This window comes from Mus musculus, chromosome 12 (genome assembly GCF_000001635.26).
Source record: "Mus musculus strain C57BL/6J chromosome 12, GRCm38.p6 C57BL/6J".
Taxonomy (NCBI): domain Eukaryota; kingdom Metazoa; phylum Chordata; class Mammalia; order Rodentia; family Muridae; genus Mus; species Mus musculus.
The window spans coordinates 20,402,162-20,424,765 of record NC_000078.6 but is presented as its reverse complement, the minus strand read 5'-3'; the positions used below and the strand labels follow the sequence as shown (position 1 = coordinate 20,424,765).

Here is a 22,604-nt window from a genome sequence, read left to right as displayed (position 1 = left end):
GCAAAGCAATGGTCAGGAAGCGGGGGTGAGCTGAACTGGAAGGTTTATTATTTATTTGTTATTAATTTATTCTTTGACCATTTCATATGTGCACAAAATATATCTTGATTGTTTCTATCTCTCATTCCTCCCTTTACTACATCCTCTCTGACACTTCCACCGTCATGTCTCCATTGTGTCTTCTTTTTCCTCCTAGTTTCCCCATTTCTCCTCCCCCTCCATCCCCCTCCTCCTCCTCCTCTTCTTCTCTTCCTCCTCCTCTCCTTCTTCATCACCATCACCATCATTACTAAGGTCACTTAGTGCTGCCTGATGGAATATTACTCAATATCTGTTAGGCTGGATCTTGTGCATATAAATGGAATGGCACTGCCCAGGGTGCAATGGTCGCATTATATCCAGAAAACAAGTGTTTTACCAAATGTGTCCTCTGATGCTCTTTTTAGCCCCTCTTCTGCTCTTCTGCCATGTTCCTGTGGGCATTAGTTTTGGAGACTTTTGTTTTTTTTTTTTTGATCTGAGAAGAATATATCCTGATGATTAGGAAAACCCTAGGTGGAAGGTCTGTTCCTAACTGTTACCTTAATTGCCATGGTTTAGCTTGTGCCCCTCTAAGAAGCAGCAGCCACCACACACAGATCTCCTGGCCTAGAAGACCCAGCCTGAGTCCGTTCACTATGAGGCCTTTATGTACACAACCCAGATGGTTTTCTGGAACCCACAGCCCTAAGGGACCAGGTATATTATTAGACAACTCACTCTGTAGCAGTGAAGGCCTCTCAGTAAACGCCTCTAGAGGCTACGGAGGCAGCTCAGTTGGTAGAATGTTTGCCTGGCATTCAAGAGGCCCAGGGTTTGATCCTTGGCACCACATAAAACAAACATGATAACACATGCTGTAATTGCAGCCTTCGAAGGTGGAGGCAGAGGCAGGAGGATCTGAAATCCAAAGTTATATTTGGTACATAGAGTTCAAGGCAACCCTGAAGCCCTGACTAAAAAGTAAAACAAGAAAAGAAAAGCCTCTAAAAAAGGGCCTCTAATGCTACCTGTCTCCCCAGGGGTTAGCACTTGATATCTCTGGAGTTGTCAGTCTTGGCTCTTCTAAGTTGACAACAATGGAAGCTGGCCTGCAGAGACTCAATGGACACCAGCTTGCACTAAGTAAACCCACCTCTGTACAATGAAAGGGCATTGAAGAACCAACCAGAGTGGTCAGAACTCCTGTTTTGTCAACTGCTGAAACCCAGAGTCACATGACTCCATGGTGCCAATATGACCTCTCTCAAAAAGAAATAATCTTAAATGAGCCCATTAAATGCTTTCTTACTTTACAATTACTTTTCTTTATTTTTTGAAATTGTAATATAATCTCATCGTTTCTATTCTCAAAACCAACCCACATATCCCTGCTTACTCTCTTTCAAATTTATAACCTCTCTTTTCCTTTGTTATTTTATACATACATGTATATTCCCTAAACATGTAAACACAGCCTGCACAATCTGTATAATATTATTTATATGTCTGGCTTCGGTGCTGACCATTTGGTATTAGGCAACCAACTGGCAAAAGCACATTTTCTTAACATAGAATTAAAGCTCATAAAAATGCTAGTTATAGCCAGGTGTGGTGGTGCACGTCTTTAATCCCAGCACTCAAGAGGCAGAGGCAGGTGGATTCCTGAGTTCGAGGCCAGACTGATCTACTAAGTGAGTTCCAGGACACCCAGGGCTATACAGAGAAAACCTGTCTCGAAAAAACCCAGCCACCCCCAAAAAAACCCAAAACCAAAATCAACCAACCAAACAAACAAAAAACAAAAACAAACAAAAAAAGACTGTTTCAATACAAGTCCTCCAGCCAGCCAATCTTCACAGTAGAGCTGGTCTCTACCACTAAGGCATGCTGGACAGTGTCATTTTACCTTGGGGATGATAGGAGACCCGTGCTTCAAGTACCAGGGAATGACACCCAGTTCAAAGGACACTTCTGCACTGCCACCACCGCAGCATCCAAATGAACCCCTACTCCCTTGCTGGTCTCCCCACCTCTCTCTTGGGACTAGGAACAAGCACCGAAATGTCTTTAAACTGTGAAGCAGTGGCTGGAGAAATGGTTTATTGTAAGAGAACTTCCTGCTCTTCTGGAGGTAACAAGTTTCATTCCCAGCACTCACAACCAAGCAAATCACAGCTGCCTACAACTCCAGCTGCATAAGCTCTAAGGACATCTGCATTCTGAGTGTCACACACAGATACAAATCAATAAAAAGTAAATCCTAAGGAGGAAATCAGACCATGGGAGTCTGAGCCCCAAACCCTCTAACAGCTTCACATCACTCCACAGCCAAAGTGCAAATTCTCTCCCCAAGGTAAAGCCCAGTGCTATCTGGACCTAAGCCACCCCTCCACACAGGCCCCTCTGCTCTCCCTCACCTCTGATCACAGGCCTTCTGTCTGCCCTGATACTAACGTCTCAGCCCTTTTTCAGGACTCCTCTATGCCTAGGTCTTTGCAAGCAGGCAGCCTCTACATTCCAGACTGCTCAAAGGTCACCTCTGCAGAGATGCCGGTCTTGACTTCAGTTTCCTCCCTTCCAAAACCACATCCTATCCCCAAGTTATGCATAACCTTGATTCATCACTACCTGGCACACAACATGACATAATCACCTGTCTATCAGTGATTATCAACTAGGGAGGAGCCTTTTACAAATATAAGAGCTCCAGGCCTCACCCAAATCTTATGAAATCAGAATTCAGGAGAGCAGAACCAGGTTCTTCCAGGCAACAGACACCCCCTCCCCCACCAGGCAACTCTGAACACAGCCAGGACTCAGGGCAGCCTACAACAGTACTTTCAAACCCTGGTGCACACACTGCTCTTGAGAGTGCTATTAAAATGCACCCTCTATTTCCACAGCTCTGCCATGGAACCTGAGGCTCTGCAAGTTCCACACCTCACTGACTGGTACTGTCAGGTGAAGCATTTTGCAGTTGCAAGGGCCTAAAACTGTGCTCATCAACAAGACTTCCTACAAGTATGGAGAACAAAGTCCTGAATCTACATCTTGCAACAGAGTGGCCACCAACCAATGTGGCCACCAAGCATCTGAGACAGAGTAATGTTAGCAAAGAGCTGACTTCATTCTTGGGCTACAATTCTGACCAAAAGCCAGAAGTGCAGTTCCCCACCATGAAAGGCCTCTGTAAATTCTTGGCCTAAGGAGCCTTCTGCAGTCTGGATGGATAGGAAAATTCCACCAAAGGCCTAGTTGATCACCAGCCCAAGAGTGGATAAATATTTCCCTAAGGTAGGGACACAGATATGGAAGACTGGATTAAACCACCTTGGAGCCTCTTACACCAGGCTTCCATTCAAGGCCCTTTCATCCACATCCCTGACCACATGTAAGCAGTCCAGTCTTCCTGTTCTCTATATCATCACCATAGATGCTCTGATCACATGTAAGTGGTCCAGTCTTCCTGTTCTCTATATCATCACCATAGATGCTCTGATCACATGTAAGTGGTCCAGTCTTCCTGTTCTCTATATCATCTCCATAGATGCTCTCGCAGACATGACCTAATGTCACTGATCTGCCTGGAGAATCGGTTTCTCCCCACGGAACCACAGATTCTTTCAAAGAGAAGAGATGTCTAATCCCTTCACCTAACACACAGCAGCAGGTCCCAAATGAACCACAGCAAGAGCTGGGATGCACAAGGAGTGGTATCATAGTAACTACACTACTAATCATAAAAGAGAAATTGAATTCAGCTGGAGGGAAACCAATTCCACCCTAACTGATTCAAGACATTCCAGAGACACCAATTCAGATTTCAGGACAGCATAAAATGATCGCCTGTTAACCTACTCCCTTCCAAGGATACACTGAGAAAAAGGGGGCATCCTTCTGACCATAGATTCAAAATCTGTTAGCCTGGGATTCTGAAGGAGCTGGTTTACAAACAAGTCACAAAGGACTACAACTCAGAATCAAATGCAAGGCCAGTTCCCACTGTAAATGCTGGGCGGAGCCTGGCCCCATGAACAGCATCCCCCTGGGAGTCTGTACAGTCCAGATGTTCATTCTCCTTTTGCAGTTAGAACAGCAAAGCATTTCCAAGGTAACCAAGGACAACAGAATAAGAGACTCATGGCCATGGAAGGAAAAAGTTAAATTTTAATACTTAAGAGTCAATATCAAATTTATTTTTAAAACTACAACAATGCAAAATAAGAAGGGTAGGAATGAATGGAGCTATGAAGAAGCCCTAACAAACAACAGGACTGTCCCAAGAATGCACACAATGTTTCTCTATTTCCAGAGTATTTTGAAGTAACCAGAGGCTTAAAAAAAAAAGTAAGATACAAAAATCAAAGCTGGGAAGAGGGTGGGGGGTGGCACAGCTCATTTTTCAGATTTATGCCACAACTACTTATTTTCTCCCTTATTTTCAAAGCACAAAGCTGACACCAGTTGCACTCTGCACTTTGCAAACTGTGCAAAGTAAGTCACCCAGAGAAAGTCAACAGGAAGTCAAAAGTTTCAAACCAGCTACACTCTCACCTGTTACCAAGACAATAAGCTCCTTAGAGAGAATGCATGGGGGCTGGGAAGGCAGCTTAGGGGGTCAGGTGCTTGCTGCATAAGCTTGTGAACCTGCATGGGGATCCCCAGGATTCAGGGGAAGCAGAGACAGGCTGTGGGGAACTGATTCAGCAAAGCATTGCAAGTTCAGCCTCTGTGCTCGGTGAGCACAGGAGCCATCACACACACACACACACACACACACAGGCACACCTAGTGGAAGGGACAATTTCCATTTATATGCACACTTTCATCCATTCATCCATTTTCTTCTCCCCTCCTCCATTCTCATTCCAGGGTCTATACAGTAACTACAGTGAAATCTGGTAAAGCAGCTACCATTTACTAAGTCTACTGGGTACTGTACCAGAACCTTCAGAAATAGACATGATTATCTAGACTGTGAACTGGACTGAAAACGGTAAAAGTATATATGGGCGGTTAGGGTCTCATCCCAATTCATACAACTGGAAAGTGATGGAGCCTGACTTGGAGGTGGCTGATCTAGCTATGGGCAGTTTTGAGAATGCACAATAACTAATCATTAGATAACGCCATGCAGTTTGAGAAAGCAGCATCCAGCCAAGTTTAAACTCCACTTGCTGTATCTATAACCTGAACTAATCTCCTAGCCTCAAATTCGTCATCTGCAGAGCAGGGATAGAGATTAAACACAACAGTTTGATACCTGTAATACAGGCCACGCACTGGCAACTACTGACATTCTAGCTACAGGTGTGCAAGTCAAGAAAGCCTATTTCAGTCAGAAAATGACAACAGCTAGAAATATTCTCCATTGGAAGCAATCAGGTTTGCCAAAGTTAATCAGATAAGTTTACTAATTCCATAACTCATTTAAGTAGAAGACCAGAGACTTATTATTTTAGTTGTATTTCTATGAAATGTGTAACTTTTTGTATATCACAAAACCTACCCTAATGTCTCATCTGACCATAAAAAGACATTTGCTTAAAATCTAAGTATTGTAAACATGGTGTGTTATTACACTAGACAGAGAACAACTTTTTGTTTTGGAAGTAAACATTAAATAATGTAGGAGGAGAAAGAAAGCATTATTTTAAGTAATCCACACTGAGTCCTTTCACCCTTCAAATCAGTTCATACACACTATTAGCTTAGAGTGGATGCTGGCCTCACTTAAAATGAGATAAGCCTGCAAAGAGTTCAGGTTTTCCCTGTTTCTAACTCAAATCCATTTTCTGCTTTGGAGGCTGAGTGAATCCAGCCTGCAATTTGACAGAATGACCAAATCCAGTCTCTCTTTAATCTACTCAGTAACTGAGCTCTTGGGTAATCTCCTACACTGCATGGAAAAGCAGCTTTGGGTTCATCCAAAATAAACTAAAATTAATCAGAGAGAGTCCACGCCAACTTTAATTGCAACTCCTATTTGCCGGGCTTTCCAACATCTGCCAGTATTACTGATACCTAACTGATTCAATACAATGAGAGAAGCGTCCTAACTTTATAAACATGGGCTGTCTTTTTTTTTTTTTTGCTGTCTCCCGGGAACACCCTGCGGACACAATTTTATTCTTTATAGAAACAAAGTCATTCCATTAGCACCCTCCCTTGTCTTTGTCCATAGCAAAATAAATAGCTGTTCCCTCTAGAGGGTGACAGCAGTCCGGGGGCAGGGTGAGGTGGGGTGGGGTGTCCAGCAGAGATGAAGAACTTGCTGGAAGGCCATAGTCCTGGCTCTCAGAGTCAGCTGTCATCCTCCTCCTCAGACTCTCCCTCAGACTCAGGCGCGCTCTCAGGCAGGTCATCGTCCATCTGCTGGAATCGTCCCGACTGGGCGTCCCACATGTATTTGATGGTCACTTTGAATTCAGCCATCTCATCCCCAAACAGCTTCAGGATCCGGGCCTGCTCTGGGGTCAGCACGTCACCCTCTTTGCATACTTCATAGTCAGACAGCAGGGTCACCACACCTTTCTCGAGGGCAGTGGGCAGCCCCAGCTGCCTCAGTTGTAGCTCCATGGAGTGAGGGAATTGCTTCAGGGGCCCTGGATCCAGGCTCACAGTTAGAGTTGCTTTGTTCCCCGCTCGAGCAAAATCCATTTCTGTATACTTTGTGAACCACTCATTCACCTCCTCCTTCGTGCGGTTGGTAAACAGCAGCCCAACTTCACCTCTCAACTTCTTGCTGACCTGATGTAGGTCGTCTTTGTATTCATCAGATGGGCTTCGACCCAAGGCCACCATCATCACCTTGTTTTTGCCAAAGAACATCCGGCTGTGCTTCCAGGCGTTCCGGATGTCCTTCAGTTTGCTGTTCCTCATGTTGGCCACAGAGAAGATGAAAAGGTACTTGTAGGTGTCCACACATTTCCGAAGCTCTTCTATCAGGTTCTGCTTCAGTTCCAAGCCTTTCTTGGCAGTTTTTGTTAAAGAAACTTTCTTGTCTCGCTTGGATTTGGGCATCACGGCAAAGGCACGTGCGGCGGAAGACTGGGCGGCCGCATGGGCTGTCTTTTAAGGACATCACACACAAGTGTCCTTTCCACAGAGGGAATCCTACCTTTTTGGATATAATTATTTTCATAAGCATTAATGATGTATTTTCAAAACACTGTGACTATCTTCCTAGTGCTTTTCAAGGGCCCTCATGGGGAAGGGGCTCTCATCCTCCACCTGCCTCATTAAAGGCATCAGTGGCACCTAAAGGCCAGGTTGAGAAAAGTGGACTAAAGCAATCTGCTCTCACTGAATTTGCTACAAAAGATTTACAAGCAGATCTTTGGGAAGACAGGAGAGAGAAAAGAAAGGGGATGAGGGTGAAGGAGAAGAACGGATACCCTAGCTCACTTCCAAGAGCAGGATACTGAACCTAGTATTTTTCATTGAGTCTAGTCCTGACTGTGTAGATCTACAAAGACAAATATTTTACACGAAAGAATAGTAGTCTAGTCCCCCCCACCCCACCCCCACCCCCTGCCCAGGCAAAGGCTAATAGCGAATGCTTTGTTCAAGCAAGGGGAAAGGATGTAATGACATAGCTTAATTTAAAAGCTCTCCGAACACCAACCTCTGGCACAAGTATTTTAAAATGTCTACCTTGATCTTAAAATTCTGACCAAAAGAAATGTAGTCATCGGTTCACTACTGCTACACATGTGTGTCTCGTTCTCCAGCTACCTTTTGTGAGTCCAGCTGGACGCACAAAGCCTACAGAGCTGAAAACACAAAACTCTAAATTCTGTTGGGGAGGTAAAGAAAATGATGTAAGTGAGGCTTTCCCAAGCTGTGGACAGCCGTAGTCTCTGGACTCACACAGCCTCTTCCAAGCCTGCTTCAATTTTCAACCAAAACTGCTTATTCTTGCAGTCCCTCTTCCCCAGGGTCTGGAGAGCTCACTGCTTAGCCACTCAATACAATGACTACGCAGTTATCCAGGTGGATAACTTCCCCAGGTTAAGGGCAAAGGAGCTGATCATACTGTCAACAGGCACCACACAGGTAGCCCAGAAGTGGCCACCAAAGAACTTTTGGACCTCAAAGATACCATTCTCCACATCCCTCTACAGCGCTGCTCTGTGGCACATTGTGGGACTGCCAGGCCTCCCAAGATGGGATGGGCACCCGTGCCTAAGCAGCTTGGGGTCCCTGGATCTGCTCTACATGTTGGCTCAGAAGCCACAGCTGCCCCCCGCCGGGCTACTTCCGGAACAAGTTGGAGAGGTCCGCGCAGGGAGACCCATCACTCCCGGGCCGCAGAGCTCGCAGGGGTCCCCGGCTCGAAGCCGCCACAGACTCTGCAGCTGAAGTTGACCTCTCCGAGGATGGGAGCAAAGAACCTGAAACCCTGCGCTGGAAATGGGAATAGAGGAGCGTTCCCAAAAAAAGGCCCAAGGTGGCCAAGCAGCCTCTCCCTAGAGCAGGGACCAAAGGGCTTCTGTGTCGGGCACTGCTGGCCCGGCTGCGTCCGGCTTTGGGGTACCAGAAACTTTTCCCAGGTGTGGGCGCAGCCGGAGGGCACTGGGTATCGGGCACCAAGCGCGGAAGCCTAACAGGTGCCCAGGGCGCAGCGCGATCCCCGCGACCCTAGCCTCCTGCCCGGCGCGGGCTACGCTACCGCTCACCTCCTCGATGGCCTCCACGGTGTCCCGGCACTGGGCCGTGCGCGTGGTGAAGCTAGAGGCCGTGGGCGCCTTGTAGTCCTCAAGGGTCTCGGCCACGAATTCCGACACGGAGATCTGGTCCGGCATCGCCAGGGCGCCGGGGCGCGGATTGCGGGCGCCTCAGTCGCCCAGGGCGCGGGCTCCGACCCCGCCGCCGCTCGGGGACTTGAACAAAGGGGAGCGCGGGCGCGGAAGTCGCCGCGGGGCGCGGGAGCCATCGCGGGACGCCCGGTGGCAGCAGGGGCGCGCCCAGCCCGCAGCTCTGCCCGCTGTTCTCCGGGAGCTGCAGCTACCAAGTCCTCTGCAAAGGAGACCAGACGCGAGGGCGCACAGTCAGGGGGAACTGCGCGCCACCAAGCCACTCTCCGGGACGCCTCCCGCGGAAAGGAAAGGGCCCGGCTGGAGAGGGCGCGGAGGCCCGCCCGGCGGGGCGGGGCGGGGCGCAGGCCTGGCCGCCAATCGGGTCGCCCGCCGCTACCGCGCCGCCAGGAAGCGGAGGCCTAGGCAAGGAGGGTACGTGCGCTCAGGGCATGTCAGTGGCTGTGGGCTGCTGCATTACCTCTGCCTTCCGGACGTGCTGGGGTTCGAGGGCGCGCCCTCTCATAAGCTGCGATGCCCGGCTCCCACCCCGCACCCGCCATGACCTCTAGCAACATTGCCCAAAGGGCGTGGAGTGGATACTAGCTTCCCGGCTGGAAGGGAGCCCACCCTTTTGCTCCCCAATCCCACCGTTAGCCTCAGAGCCCCCTGAGTCCCCCACCAGAACCTCAGGAAAGAGCCAGTGAGACAGTGTGGGTAGCTTGACCCCTGCAAGACAGTGAAATCCTCCAGGGCACTTTAGCGGGACAAGATGTAGGGACAGTTAGTTGAGGATGCAATGATAGGGACCATGTTCTGTCTGTGCTCCTTCTCACAGCCTTAAGAAGCCAGGGATAAAGGATAAAGGCAGGTGTTTTGCATAGGGAGTTGACCATGGTACAAGCCCAATGGGAATTCAAACCCATGACCTTCGACTTGGAAGAATACTCCAACCCCTATTAAGCATCCTGTTCCCTAAGCTTGTACAATTAGGGACACTCCCAGTTACCTGAAGACAGTTTTAGGGTGCTAGGTCAGGCTTCACACTGAGAAAATCATAGAATGCAGTGATGTGCTGTGGGAAGTGGGGGACACCCAAGAGAACCAGAGGTACAGATGGTTCTCAGAGAGTACTCCAACCCACAGCTGGCTGATCACAGACACAACTGGGCCAATAAATCATCTGAATTAGGACATTTTCGTCTATATCTCATTCAGAAATTCTCAGCTGTATTTTATTTTATTTTATTTTATTCACATTTTGTGTTCATTTTAATGATAAAAAAAGGGCACAGGAGAAAACAACCTGACATTTGACTTATATTGCATAACAAGCTAACCAAACTGGACATAGGGGATGAATTATAAAACAAATCATTTTATGTATCTTCCTAGGACTATTCTTCAATTAGACTTCTGTATTTCAAATAAGGCTGAGGTATAGTACACTAAGAGGCAAAAAAGAATAGTGCCAAAGTAACAGATCCCCAAAACCAGACCCCATGTCAGAACACATCATAGAGCAAACATTTATCAGATCAGAGCCTCAGCTGTATTTTAAAAACCCAGAGTTTCTGAAGACACTAGTCAAAAATCACACCCTCTAACTCCCGGAGGCAAGAGGCATGGTTACTGCTGCTGCCAACAAAACAGCCTAGAGAAACTTTACAAAAACCTTTTGTGGGTCTGAAAAGAAGGGAATGTGAGGGACATTATAAGCCCAACATGGGAAATAAAAGTGGTCTCCTGCTGCCATAGGACAGTAGACCACTCCATCTTTTTAAGGCTCCCATGTACAAATATGCTGTATGAGGTAGCAGCTGAGGTCAGACATTATATATGGCTTCTGGTATTTTACCAGCACTGCCTGTGAATAAGTTCAGCCTTCAAAAATAGCTGTGCGAGCGGGTAACTTTTATTCCTGCACAAGGTAATAAACTGCAATCCCAAAACTCTGCAACTCTCTGCAACTTTCCACCATTGTGAACATCCTTCCATTTAGTGTCTCAGGGACACACCTATCTCAGCATGTATAACTTCAGGGTATTGTGTTATAGTACAGGCTCTCCTTCACAAGGCATTTTCTGATCCCTCTGCCTCTCTTCCCACCTATAAGTGCTTTTGTTCTTCTCTGAAATTGAAGAATATTCCCTGTGACTTTTCAAGGTTTTATTTTTGGAGACATGGTCTCTGTGATGCCTTGGGAAGTTAAAAGAAAGTAGAGTTTTTCCTTGACATAATATAGTACCAGTCAAACTAGTCAATGTGTCTAACACACACACAGACACATAGACACACAAACACACAGACAAACACACACAGAGACACACACACACAGACACACAGACACTCAGACACACACACACAGACATACACATAGACATATACACACACATACAAACACAGGGACACACACATACACACACAGACACAGAGAGACACACACATGCGACACACACACACAGAGACACAAACAAAGGGATACACACACAAACACACACACACAGACATGAACATAATTTAAGGTTTAAATGTTGAACAGGAATCAAGAGAACACTTCCCACTCTTTTGTATGTGGTACTGAGGATTGAATCCAAGGCCTTGAACCTATAGGCAAGTGCTCCAACACTGAGTTACTACCCCAGCCCTCATTTACATATTTTAATGCATCGAGAAAAGAAGATGCTGATATTACCAGTTTAGGCCTCAACATTTGAAAATGTGTGTTTTCTGGGTCACCTTTATGACTGACTTTAGAAAATGAATGACAAGCAGATCTATCCTCAGCTTATTTTACAGAACAGCACACAAAGACTGTTCATTTTGTCATTTTAATAAAGTCTGTACACTCTCCTTGTGAAAATAAAGTAGACAGTCCTAGATAAAGGAGCCTTAAACTGGAATCTGTGGGGGCTACTCAGGTGAGCTGTGCCACACAGTCAGGAAAGCTGGGTTTGAGAACTTGTGTATGTGGTAGAAATACTACATGGTGGTATGTCACTGTGCATCTCTTCCCAGTTCCATAGTCTGGTAGCTTGAAATTGCTTTGTAGGAGTATTTACACCAGAGAAATGGGCAGCCGCTGACCATGACTGGACTTCTTGCTTAACTGATTGTCTAAGCCAAACAAGACAGCGGAGTGTTGTGACTTTGTTGAGGATTATATTCACAGGCAGGCACATCTGAGCCACTGCATTGTGAGTAGCAAAGATGTTTGTGGAAAAATGCTGCCAATCCTCTCTGTTATAGCAAGGAGGCCAGGGTGTCATGGGCAGATGAAGTTACACCAGACATCTTTACCAGCCTTGCTTGCTCATTAACATAAACAAATGCCAACTGACATTGATGTCAGAAAGAGACTCATCTGTCAATGACAGCAGCTACTTCTTTGCTGACTGAGTTGGATAATAAGCATATCTTCTAAGTCTTATTTTGTCCAGGCATGGTTAAACTGCAGACTGGGTATTGATGTAAACACTTGGCAAAAATCAATGGAAGCATGTATGAGAATCAATTAGCCACATGGGCTTCAGTATAGAGTAGCGGATATCTCTGAATCCTTTGCAGGCTGTGTGCTGTCCAGTCTTTAAGTCAGAAAACATAAAATAAGTGTATTTATGGATATGCACACACATCTATTTTCAGAGACTAGGCTTTCAGTATTTACCAGCCCACTTTGAATACAATTCTATCTTTCCTGCCAACAGGCAGAGCAGTGGCCCTCCCAACTCTGATTCATGCTCCTGGAATGAAATACATATAGGATTAAAGCCCTGATATGCTGAAATGCAAGCAAAGGCAACTAGTGTTAAAAATATTATTTGTCTTTCAGCAATTAAGGGAATGCCATTTGTTGTTTTCAAGCACTTAGAATAATACAAACAAGTGCCATCGGAGGGCGGGGTTTGTTTTCATGGGAAAGCAAAACAAAACAAAACAAAAAAAAATAAGAGTTTAATTAGCACTCCATATGCAGATAGCTTTTGCTAAAGCTTTTAAAGAGTGCTTGCATACTTTATTTTTTTCTTAGATCACGGCACTCTCTTCATAGCTGAGTGAGGTGGTGCATGCCTGTGATCCCAGCACTGGTGAGGCTGAGTGGGAAGCTTAGGAATTTGAAGCTACAAATTCTGGGCAGCCGAGCTAATTAGAAGCCAGACATAGTGAGACCCTATTTCTAGAAAACAAAACAAACAAACAAAAAATCCCTCTTCCTTCAGCAAGTGGATGTATTCATAGGTTTCTCTCCCTCTCCTTTAGATGGGGCAGGCATTTCTCCAGTGTTTTCCTATTGTCTATGAAATAAAAGTGAAGATCTTGATTCTACTCTAGCCCTTCCCCCAACCCTTCTCCCAGCTACCCTCTGACCTCTAAGGACCTCCAAACCCTGCCTGCCTTTGTAGGGGCCTTCCACTAAGAATAACTTTGACAGGTTCTGTGGGACTCAGACATGAATGCCTGGGAAACTTTCTTATTGGGCATTTCATAACATGCGCATAGTATATAATATGCTGCATAGCCTTCTAACAGGAACAGATGACCATAGCTGAGTGATTTTTCTCATCAGCCAGGAAAACACTTTCTTAGTCAATGTTCTCCAGGCCCTTGGGACTGAACTTGAGCAGCTGTTTTCTTGCCCCTGTTGGTAAAATTGTGCATGTATGCAGTGGACACCACAGAGATGATCAAGCATACCCCCATAATGGCGAGGCCAGGAAGAATCTAGAACCACAACTCCACACCGTTACTCACACTCCAACCCATCACTGGCTCCTCAGAGGTGACCCGCCTTTACCTCTCTTCCCCTGAGAAAGTTTCTTGACCACAGCATTCATTCACCTGTAGAGAGTTGAGAAGTTGCAGCACTCACCCAAGAGCCCCACACTAAAGCATCTGCAGTACACTAGACCTGCTCAGCAGAGAGTGTTAGCCACATCCTTGAGACTTCAAACTGCCTTTCCCCACAGCTTACAGCTCTCCTCTCTGTTTCCCCACTGAGAGCAGCTCTGCTCCTCATTGGCTTCCTGTAGGACAGGCTAGCTAGCTTCTGACCCTGGAACATTGTTGAGAGCTTCCTCATCTTCACACACCTTCATACCCTCACACCAAATCCTTGGCCTGGAACACTTCTTTTTCTTGACTGCTTGGGAAGTGTCTTGGCCATCTTTCAGAATCAACCTCAAATCTGAGCCTCTGAGGGTCCAGCTCGTTTCAATTCTTTCTCAGCCTGTCTGTGCAAAATTCGTGGACTTGGCTACTCTCCTTCCTTGAAGCATTAGACAGAGAATCTGTAAGGCAGCAGAAAAGAAGCATAGCAGAGCACAGCACTAAGATCTTGGTGCATGGGGGCAGCAGGGAGGGACATCGTCTTGAAGACTGGGAAGAGGAAAGGGATGAGAAAGTGTTGTGGTTAGCCCAGGAGGGGGATAATGACTGGACTGTAGAAAAAAGAACTATTATTAATAAGAATAATACTAATAGATCTTGGTGCACAGTGAGACACCTAAAACCCATTTCTCTGCCTGTCTCCATCCTCAAAGAAATGTGATGTGATTGGTTTTTGGCCAAATATTGAGTCAGACAAGGTGAGAGCACTCATTTCACTGAACTTACAATACATCTCAACCCCAATCTGTTCTAGAAGCTTCCATTATAGAACGATTTGAACTTATCGCTGAAGCATCTGCTTCTTAATATTTATTTATTTATTTATTTATTTATTTATTTATTTATTTATTTATTTATTATATGTAAGTACACTGTAGTTGTCTTCAGACACTCCAGAAGAGAGCATCAGATTTTGTTTCCAATGGTTGTGAGCCACTATGTGGTTGCTGGGATTTGAACTCAGGACCTTTGGAAGAGCAGTCGGCACTCTTAACCACTGAGCCAGCTCACCAGCTCCAGAATCTGCTGCTTGATGCTCACCTCTTGCACTCAGCTTCAGGGAAGCTCTAAAATGGGGCAGACACAGAGTAGGACCTCCATAAATTTCATTCGTCTTTTTGAGACTGGGTCTTTCTATGGATTCCCTAACCACTACTAGAAAACTAAATGCATGGCACCACTTAGCTTTTGGAAGGCAGAATGAGAGGTGACATGAAATCCTTACTGAGAAAGCCATTGGTCTGCCATCTGCCAAGACAGAATGGGGTCTTCACCCATGATAGGTTAGGCAAGCTGCTCAAGTAGTCTGGGAAACTTATTTATAGAGGAATGAACATGCTGGTTGGGAGGGTGGTGATTGGACTACCTTGCACTTCCCCACACTGCTCCCAATCAGACACAGTAACTTTCAAGCCTCCTCCTCCTCCATGTTGGAAGCCTAAGGCTCAAGATGACAGCCATGAACACAGTTCCATATGAATAAAGGAACTCCTGCCTCAATCTGTGGTGTGCCAACTGTGGTCTGGAGAGCAGCAGCTGCCTGGGAGCCTGGTAGAAATGCAGAACTCACTCCTACCAAGACTTAGGGAGACCTCGAGCTAACTCGTTTGCACTTAACCTTTGAGAGTGGTTTTTCTAGCTTACACAGGGATACACCAAAAACAAGGACTTTGTTTTCTCATCTTGTCAGACGGCTACAATTTCAAATCATGTGAACTCTATTGTACTATTGGGATTTAATCTAAGAAAAATCAGAGGTTTGGGTCTCTATCATATGAATGTGTCATTTTGAAGTTGTGTGTATGTGTGTGTTTAGGCTCATGTGTCTCCCAGGTTTTCCTCTAAATTGATACATAGCTAAGGATAACCTTGAACTCCTGAGCCTCCTGCCTCTACCTCTCATATGTGGGAATACACTCTATGCAGAGTTTATTTTGTTCTGGGGTCAGGGCAGGGGCGGGGGTGGGTGGAGTTACAACTCAGAGTTTTGTGCATGCTGGAGAAGGACTCTGTCACTGAGCTACATCTACAGTCCTCCTGTGAGTCCTATTGAGAGAAACAAAATGAGGTGACATAATAATAACTGGGGCAGGGGCAGAACATCAACAGTGGCAGTCAGAAAAGGCTTCCTAGAGGAAGCAACTTTCGAGCTAAGTCTGAGATGAAGAGAAGAAACAGCTTAGCCTAAGGGGCTGGGGAGAGTCCTCCAAAGGAATGTAGAGAGCCAAAGCCCTGAGGTGCGAACTTGTTAGCTGTGAGAAAGATGGCCTTACACGGGTTAGAGTCCTGCCCGCAAAGGAAAAGAAAGCCTATCCCATCCTGCAGTATTCAGTTATTCATGGTTGCGAGGGGGGCCACAAACCTGGAAGGAGATGAGAGGAAGGGAAAGAAAGCAGGAGACCAAGCAAATTTGTCCAGGTCTCGTTTATTATGCTGAGGTGCCTTCTTTTTAAAGCATACATCTCGGGGAGTAGGGGAGGGGTTGAGAGGGAATTTTACAAAGAACAAAGAATTGGGCATCTGCTGACATGGGGGGCAAAGTCAGGCACCAGGCAGTGGGCACTCTGCATCTTATCTTCGAAACATAGATCCTCCTTGACAGCCTTGGGTGTCAGGCTGGGCTCAGGCGTAACTCCTGGCCTTGGATGGCATGGGAGTTCAGGAAGAGATAGGGAAGAGGGGACTATAATTCAGCTTTTACAGCCTCAGGTGCCAGGAAGGGAATAGGGAGGAGGGGATGATAACCAGCTCCTAGCAAAGGCCATTTCACCTAGGGAGATTGTGAAGGGCTCCCTTTCTCATGGGATGGTCTCTGACAAAAGCTGGTGCTGCAGACATTGGCAGGCACTGACTGTACAGGGCCCTAGAACCTTCAAGAGTATGGTTTTTCATGTCTGCAACTAACACAACTGTCCTTTCACTTTAAAAACAAAGAAGACTTGACTCTGGGGAGATGGCTCAGCAGGTAAAGTGGTCACTGCTCCAGCATGGGGACCCCTAATACTCCAGTACAAACTGGGTGTGGCAGCTTTTCATCCCACTGTTGATAGACCGAGGCAGGAGAATCCCTGGGACACACTGCCCAGCACTGTAGCCAATTGGTGAGTGTCAGGTTGAGCAAGAGACCCTGTCTAAGCTTAACAAGACAAGAGTGCAGAGAAGCAATGAAAGGGGATATCCAACAATCCAATGTTGACAGTACTCCAGAAACTCACACACATGCATACTCCACATACTACACTCACTCACTCACACACACACACACACACACACACACACACACACACACTAATATTCCTTTGGCTGCTTGTAGAGAAATGATTTCATGGGTTAAGGGTGGAGCCAAAACAGATGGTAAAGCACTTATTAGTAATAGAAAGTCAGATTACATCCCACTGTTAAATTAATTACCTTATGTTATTTGTACAAAATGACAGGGTTCATTATCAAATTATATATGGGTGTGCTTTGGCAGCACACATCAAGGAAGTAAATGTAGGAGCCACAGTGGGCTCCAGATAAAGGGGACTCCAGGAAGTGCTGGCCTTGCTGCCTGCTGCTAAGCAAGCAAGCGATGGAGGTGACATTGTGATGAGCTACAGGCCACAGAATGCAAGAATTAGAAGCTTTTGTTGGATGCTGGGTTTTAAGAGCCTAACAGAGCTCTGGAATAGTCCCTCCTGACCAAGCACTAACTTTTCATTGATTCTTAATTCTCATCATGTGTCTCCTCCAAGACCAATCTGGGACTTACTAAAAGCTTTGCTGAAAAATAGCTGGCACAGTCTACTGCATGTTAATCACTGACTAATTAATTAATCACTAATTAATTACTCACTAATTAAGAAAATGCCCTACAAACTTGCCTACGGGTTATATAAAGTATATGATATGGATAGCTAGAGAATACAAATCTGGAGATATACATATACACAGATATGAATATGTGTGTATATCCATCTACAAATATTATCACAATCAAAATCATAAATCAAATGGGTTGGGGTATAGCCTAAAAAAATTTAGGAATGACTGAAAATTCAAATTAAAGCTCAGTGGAAACAGTAGACTATTTAGCATGCAACAAACCCTGTGTCTTAGTTAGGGTTCCTGTTGCTGAGACAAAACACCATGACCAAAGCCGGTGATGGTACACACCTTTCATCCAGCACATGGGAGGCAGAGGCAGGCAGATTTCTGAGTTTGAGGTCAGCTTTGTTTACAGAGGGAGTTCTGGGGCTGCTGGGCCTACATGGAAAAACTGGTCTCTGTCTCCAAAACAAACAAAACAACCCTGAACAAACCAAAGTACAAAAGCAAATTGGGAAGGAAAGGAAAGGGTTAATTCCATCTTTTGCTTCCACATCACTGTTCCTTATTAAAGGAAGTAGGGCCAGGAACTCAGGGCAGGTACTGAAGCAGAGGCCAGTGAGAAGGGCTACTTACTGGCTTGTTCCTCATGAGTTGCTCAGCCTGCTTATACATTCCAGGACCACCTGTCCAGAGGTGCCCAAATGGGTAGGGCCTAACACTAATGTCACCAATTAAGAAAATGCTCTACAGTCTTGCCTACAGGTCAGTTTTGTGGAGGCATTTCTTAAAAATTATGGTTCACTCTTCCAGCTTTCATCAAGTTCATATACGAAAAGAGATAGATGAATAAATATTTACCCAGGAAACCCTGGTTTCATCCCCAATACCACAAAATAGGAAAGTAGATAATGGTTGACAAATATAGATTATAGATGATAGTGGTGAATAATAGAAGACAGATGACCAGATAGATAGATTGATAGATAAATTATGGATAGATAGATAGATAGATAGATAGAGGAGATGATAGAAAACAATGATATAGGTGATAGGTAAAAGACAATAGAAGAGAGATGGATGACAGATACGATACTATCTATAGATGATAGGGAATAATAAGGTACATGACCAGCAGATGAAGAGGTAAGAAAAGAGAAGACAGAGCTAGGTAGATAACAAAGACAATAGATAAATAAAGTAGCCGAGCATGATAGCCTGATTCTTTAACCACAGTACTCAGGGGCCAGAGTCAATAGGATGTTGGTGAGTTCATAGCCAGCCAGATCTAAATACTGAGTGCTAGGATAGGTAGGGCTATTCAGAAAAAGCTTGTCTTGAAAAACTAAAAACTAAAACTAAGACAAAACCAAAATGCAGATGAAATAGATGACAGGTCTAGACCATAGAAGAAGATATCACAGAGATTAATTGTCATACAGGAGATCTGTACTTTATAGAGAGATACTAGAAGATAAGATTAGCTGGATAAGTAGATGAAGATAGAAGGAATGTAAGGGAATGTCTGGTAAGGGAGCATGGGAATTGTTAGACCACAGAATGAGAGGACAGCCTAGTTGGAACTGGGCAAGCATTCCACATTTCTCCTTTCATAAGGACAGCAGTCATATTAGTTACTTCCTATTGCTGAGAAAAAGCCCCACCATGACCAGCAGTTGGGAGCTCATGTCTATCTTTTTTCTTCATTTTTCCACAATAGTTTTCTTTTTTTTTTTAAAGAAAATATTCGTTTTCATTCTCGTGCACTGGTATTTCACCTGCATGAATGTCTGTGATAGACTGTCTGATCTCCTCGATCTAGAGTTACAGACAGTTGTGAACTGCTATGTGGGTGCTCACTTTGGGATTCATTCCATCAACAGCAGCCCCATGTTATTTCAGAAGTATTATCCAAGGATGGGCTATAAACTCCAACACACAGAATAGTCCAGCAACCCCCCCACCTGTTCAGAATGCTGTGTCTTTTCTCATGGCCAGCCTAGTCCTCTCCACTCCTGGGTTGCCATAGGTACAGTCCTCAGCATGTTTTCTCACCTACTGGGGCTATGGTTGCAATGACCATGGTCCAAGCCATGGTCATATCTTTGGATGTGATCCCGTGCCAGAGCTGCCATGCTGCTGAATTAAAATTCCTCTCCACATGTGTGCTAGGCTTTGAACTCAAGTCATGCTTGCCCAATAAGTACACTTGCCCTGACCTCATTTTCCAAATCTAGATTCTGGGAGGCCTAATTTAGACCTTTAAAATTAGTCTTCAGGAGAGGAGCTCAGGTAGCTTGTATGCTTAATAGGATTTCCAGGATTTTCCATCAAACAAAATTCTGAAGCTTTATGTGGCAGTTAGGTGGAGAAGCTCAAAGCCAGAGTGTTGGGAATTTCTTTATGAGTGTAGGCAGGCATGGGGTCATTCTTGGAGGTAAGTGAGCAGTGAGCCCATTCCAGAGCCCACAATCCACAAACCTCTGAGGATCCGTCTACAAAATAATGACTCTGAATAAACATGGCCAAAAAGTAGGGACAAACACTTGCCACAAAGCCTGGTGACCTAAGTTCAGTTCTCAGAACCAACATGGTAGAAGAGAGAACCAAGTCCTGCAGAGTGCCCTCTGATTTCCACATTAGTGCATGCTCACACAAACATAATGAGAGATACTTTTAAGACCAAAAGCGTTCCCAGTGGAGCTGAAAGTGTCTAATATCCATGCTTGGATCACTCCTTTGCTCTCCTGGTATGTGTTTGAGGCAGAGGGATTTGCTTGTAGGATTCTGAGCTACCTGTAAGTGGAAGCAATGCCCAAATCACAGAGGCGACCTAGTCCCTACAGACTGTTTTCTCAGTGCAGTGGAATTCCTAGTGTCTGATGCCCTGTGGGGGCCTTTCTTTGCAAAAAGCTTATAGATTGATTTCCTGAGGCTTTTTGATTTGCTTGGAAAACTAACTCTAGCAGCCTGAGGGTTGGGCATAATCCCCCCAGATAGCAGTGGGGAGCCTAGCACTTTGCCCCCAAACTTTCCCTTTTCTCTTAGTGCTTAAAAAACAGGGTTACATTCTGGTTCTGTTTGTTCCAGTACTCCTCTCTCTCTCTCTCTCCTGACCTCTCCCACTCAGCTTGGGCTTCACAGCCAATGCTGATCTCCCTGGCTCACTCTGCATTGCATTTTGGTGAGTCCCACTTACTAGTGCCAAGAAGTGAATGAAGAAGCAGCTAGCTCCTGTCCTGGTCAAAGTTTCCTAGGGGCTCCCAGCCTCCCCAGGGTCATGCCCTGAACCCTCCCCTGGGTAGAACCACTGAGTGTGGCAAAGAAGGTCCCTGCATGGGCCAGACCTGTAGAAATGTCCCTCTGAGTAAATGGCTGGAGACGGGAGCCCAGCAAGGCCAAGACCAAGGGATTTGACAGCAGGGTTGCCAGCTGATCAATGTGGTCCTTGTCCCTTGTTCCAAAAAAGATGACACAGTGATCCAGCCTGAAGCTTTTAGGAACAAGCAGCATCCCTGGAAGATGCTGCTCACTACTGTGAACCAGGAGCACTGATGGCAAGCCAGGAGTAACCTCCATCTTTCATGTCTCAGGGGACTCATAGCCCATATAAGCAGGCTTCTCCCTTGTCTGAAGTCTGATCCTACAGATCCTGTCCTGACTAGTTTTATGTCAACGTAACACAAGCTAGTGTCATCTGAGAGGATAAATCTAGATATAGAAATTGCTTCCATAAGATCCAGCTGTAAGGCATTTTCTTAATGGAGAAATTAAGGCAATTTCATAATTAGATGGGGAGGGCCCAGCGAAATGTGGGTGCTGTTATCTATGGGCTGGCGATCCTGGGTTCTATAACAAAGCAGGCTGAGCAAGCCAGGAGGAGCAAACCAATAACTAGCACTCACTCCTTCAAGACCTCTGCATCAGCTCCTGCCTCCAGGTTTCTGCCCTGCTCAAGTTCCTGTTCTGACTTCCTTTGATGATGAACTGTGAGGTGGAAGCCTAAGCCAAATAAGCCCTTTTCTCCCCCATGTTGCTTTGGTCATGCTGTTTCAGCACAGTAATGGTACCCCTGACTTCAACAGGACCCTTGTCAGATTAACTACTTGGGGCAGTAAAACATTCTCACTTTCATGGATGTCCCAGTGGTTGCCAATCCACAGGGAGTAGACGCTTCTCTTGCCCACTGTTCACTGTCTTTGTTCTTCTCCCTCTAATTAATAAGCAGAAGCTTCAGCACCACTTTCTGGGCTCTTCCTCTTCAACTGATGACAATCAGTTGGCAACGAATCCACATGCCATTGGATTGGATATTTCAGTTTATTATCCATGAGCACTGTGGTCCTGAGCACTCATTTCCCACTGTGCCCTTATCCATTTAGGTCTCTCCTCATCTGCAAGTGTTATTTTATAATAAATCTTCCCATTTCTGGGTTAATCAACTTTCCAATCACCCTCTTTACTGGGTGCCAGACTCTTTCCCATAGTGATCCTTCTAAAAAGCAAATGTAGTTTTAAGTGGCTCAATATCTTCCAGGGTCTCCCTACAGTCTACGAATAAACCCTAAATTCTTCAATATGCTCTAAGAGGTCCTTCATGGCCCAGAATGCCTGACTGTGCTGCCTCACTTCTCCTCCAACCTTGCTTGTACCCAGAGATTGAACCATAGTCTATTGACTCAGGCATTTCCTCATTCAGTTCCTGCTTTATTTCTTTTTAAAGGTGTATCTAGTTATTGTATGTATATGAGTACACTGTAGCTGTCTTCAGACACACTAGAAGAGGGCATCAGACCCCATTACAGATGGTTGTGAGCCACCATGTGGTTGCTGGAAACTGAACTCAGGACCCCTAGAAGAGCAGTCAGTGCTCTTAACTGCTGAGCCATCTCTCCATCCCCAGTTCCTGCTTTATTTATCATTACACAATTAATGTTGGGGGTGGGGGCTGGAGCATACATATAAGGGAGTGTGCATTTGTCCTAATATGAGGTCAGAGGGCAACTTGCAGGAATTGGTTGTTCTATCTACCCATGATTTAGGTCACAGGATTAAACTCCTGTTGTCTGCTCATGGAAAGTCACCAAA

General features: G+C 45.5%; 1 protein-coding gene and 1 pseudogene across 2 annotated transcripts in view; both read right to left on the bottom strand.

Annotated features, from left to right (window-relative positions):
• Positions 1-9,245, bottom strand: part of Gm10479 (predicted gene 10479) — a 46,564-nt gene extending 37,319 nt beyond the window's left edge. For both annotated transcript variants that reach the window (XR_003950222.1, XM_030247037.1), the window contains exon 1: positions 8,703-9,245. Coding sequence is in view for 1 of the 2 variants with exons in the window: in XM_030247037.1 (XP_030102897.1) it covers positions 8,703-8,828 (126 nt within the window). In the remaining variant the exon portion in view is untranslated. The remainder of the gene's footprint in view (positions 1-8,702) is intronic.
• Mrto4-ps1 lies at positions 6,101-7,097 on the bottom strand (annotated as a pseudogene).
• Positions 9,246-22,604: the final 13,359 nt, after the last annotated feature.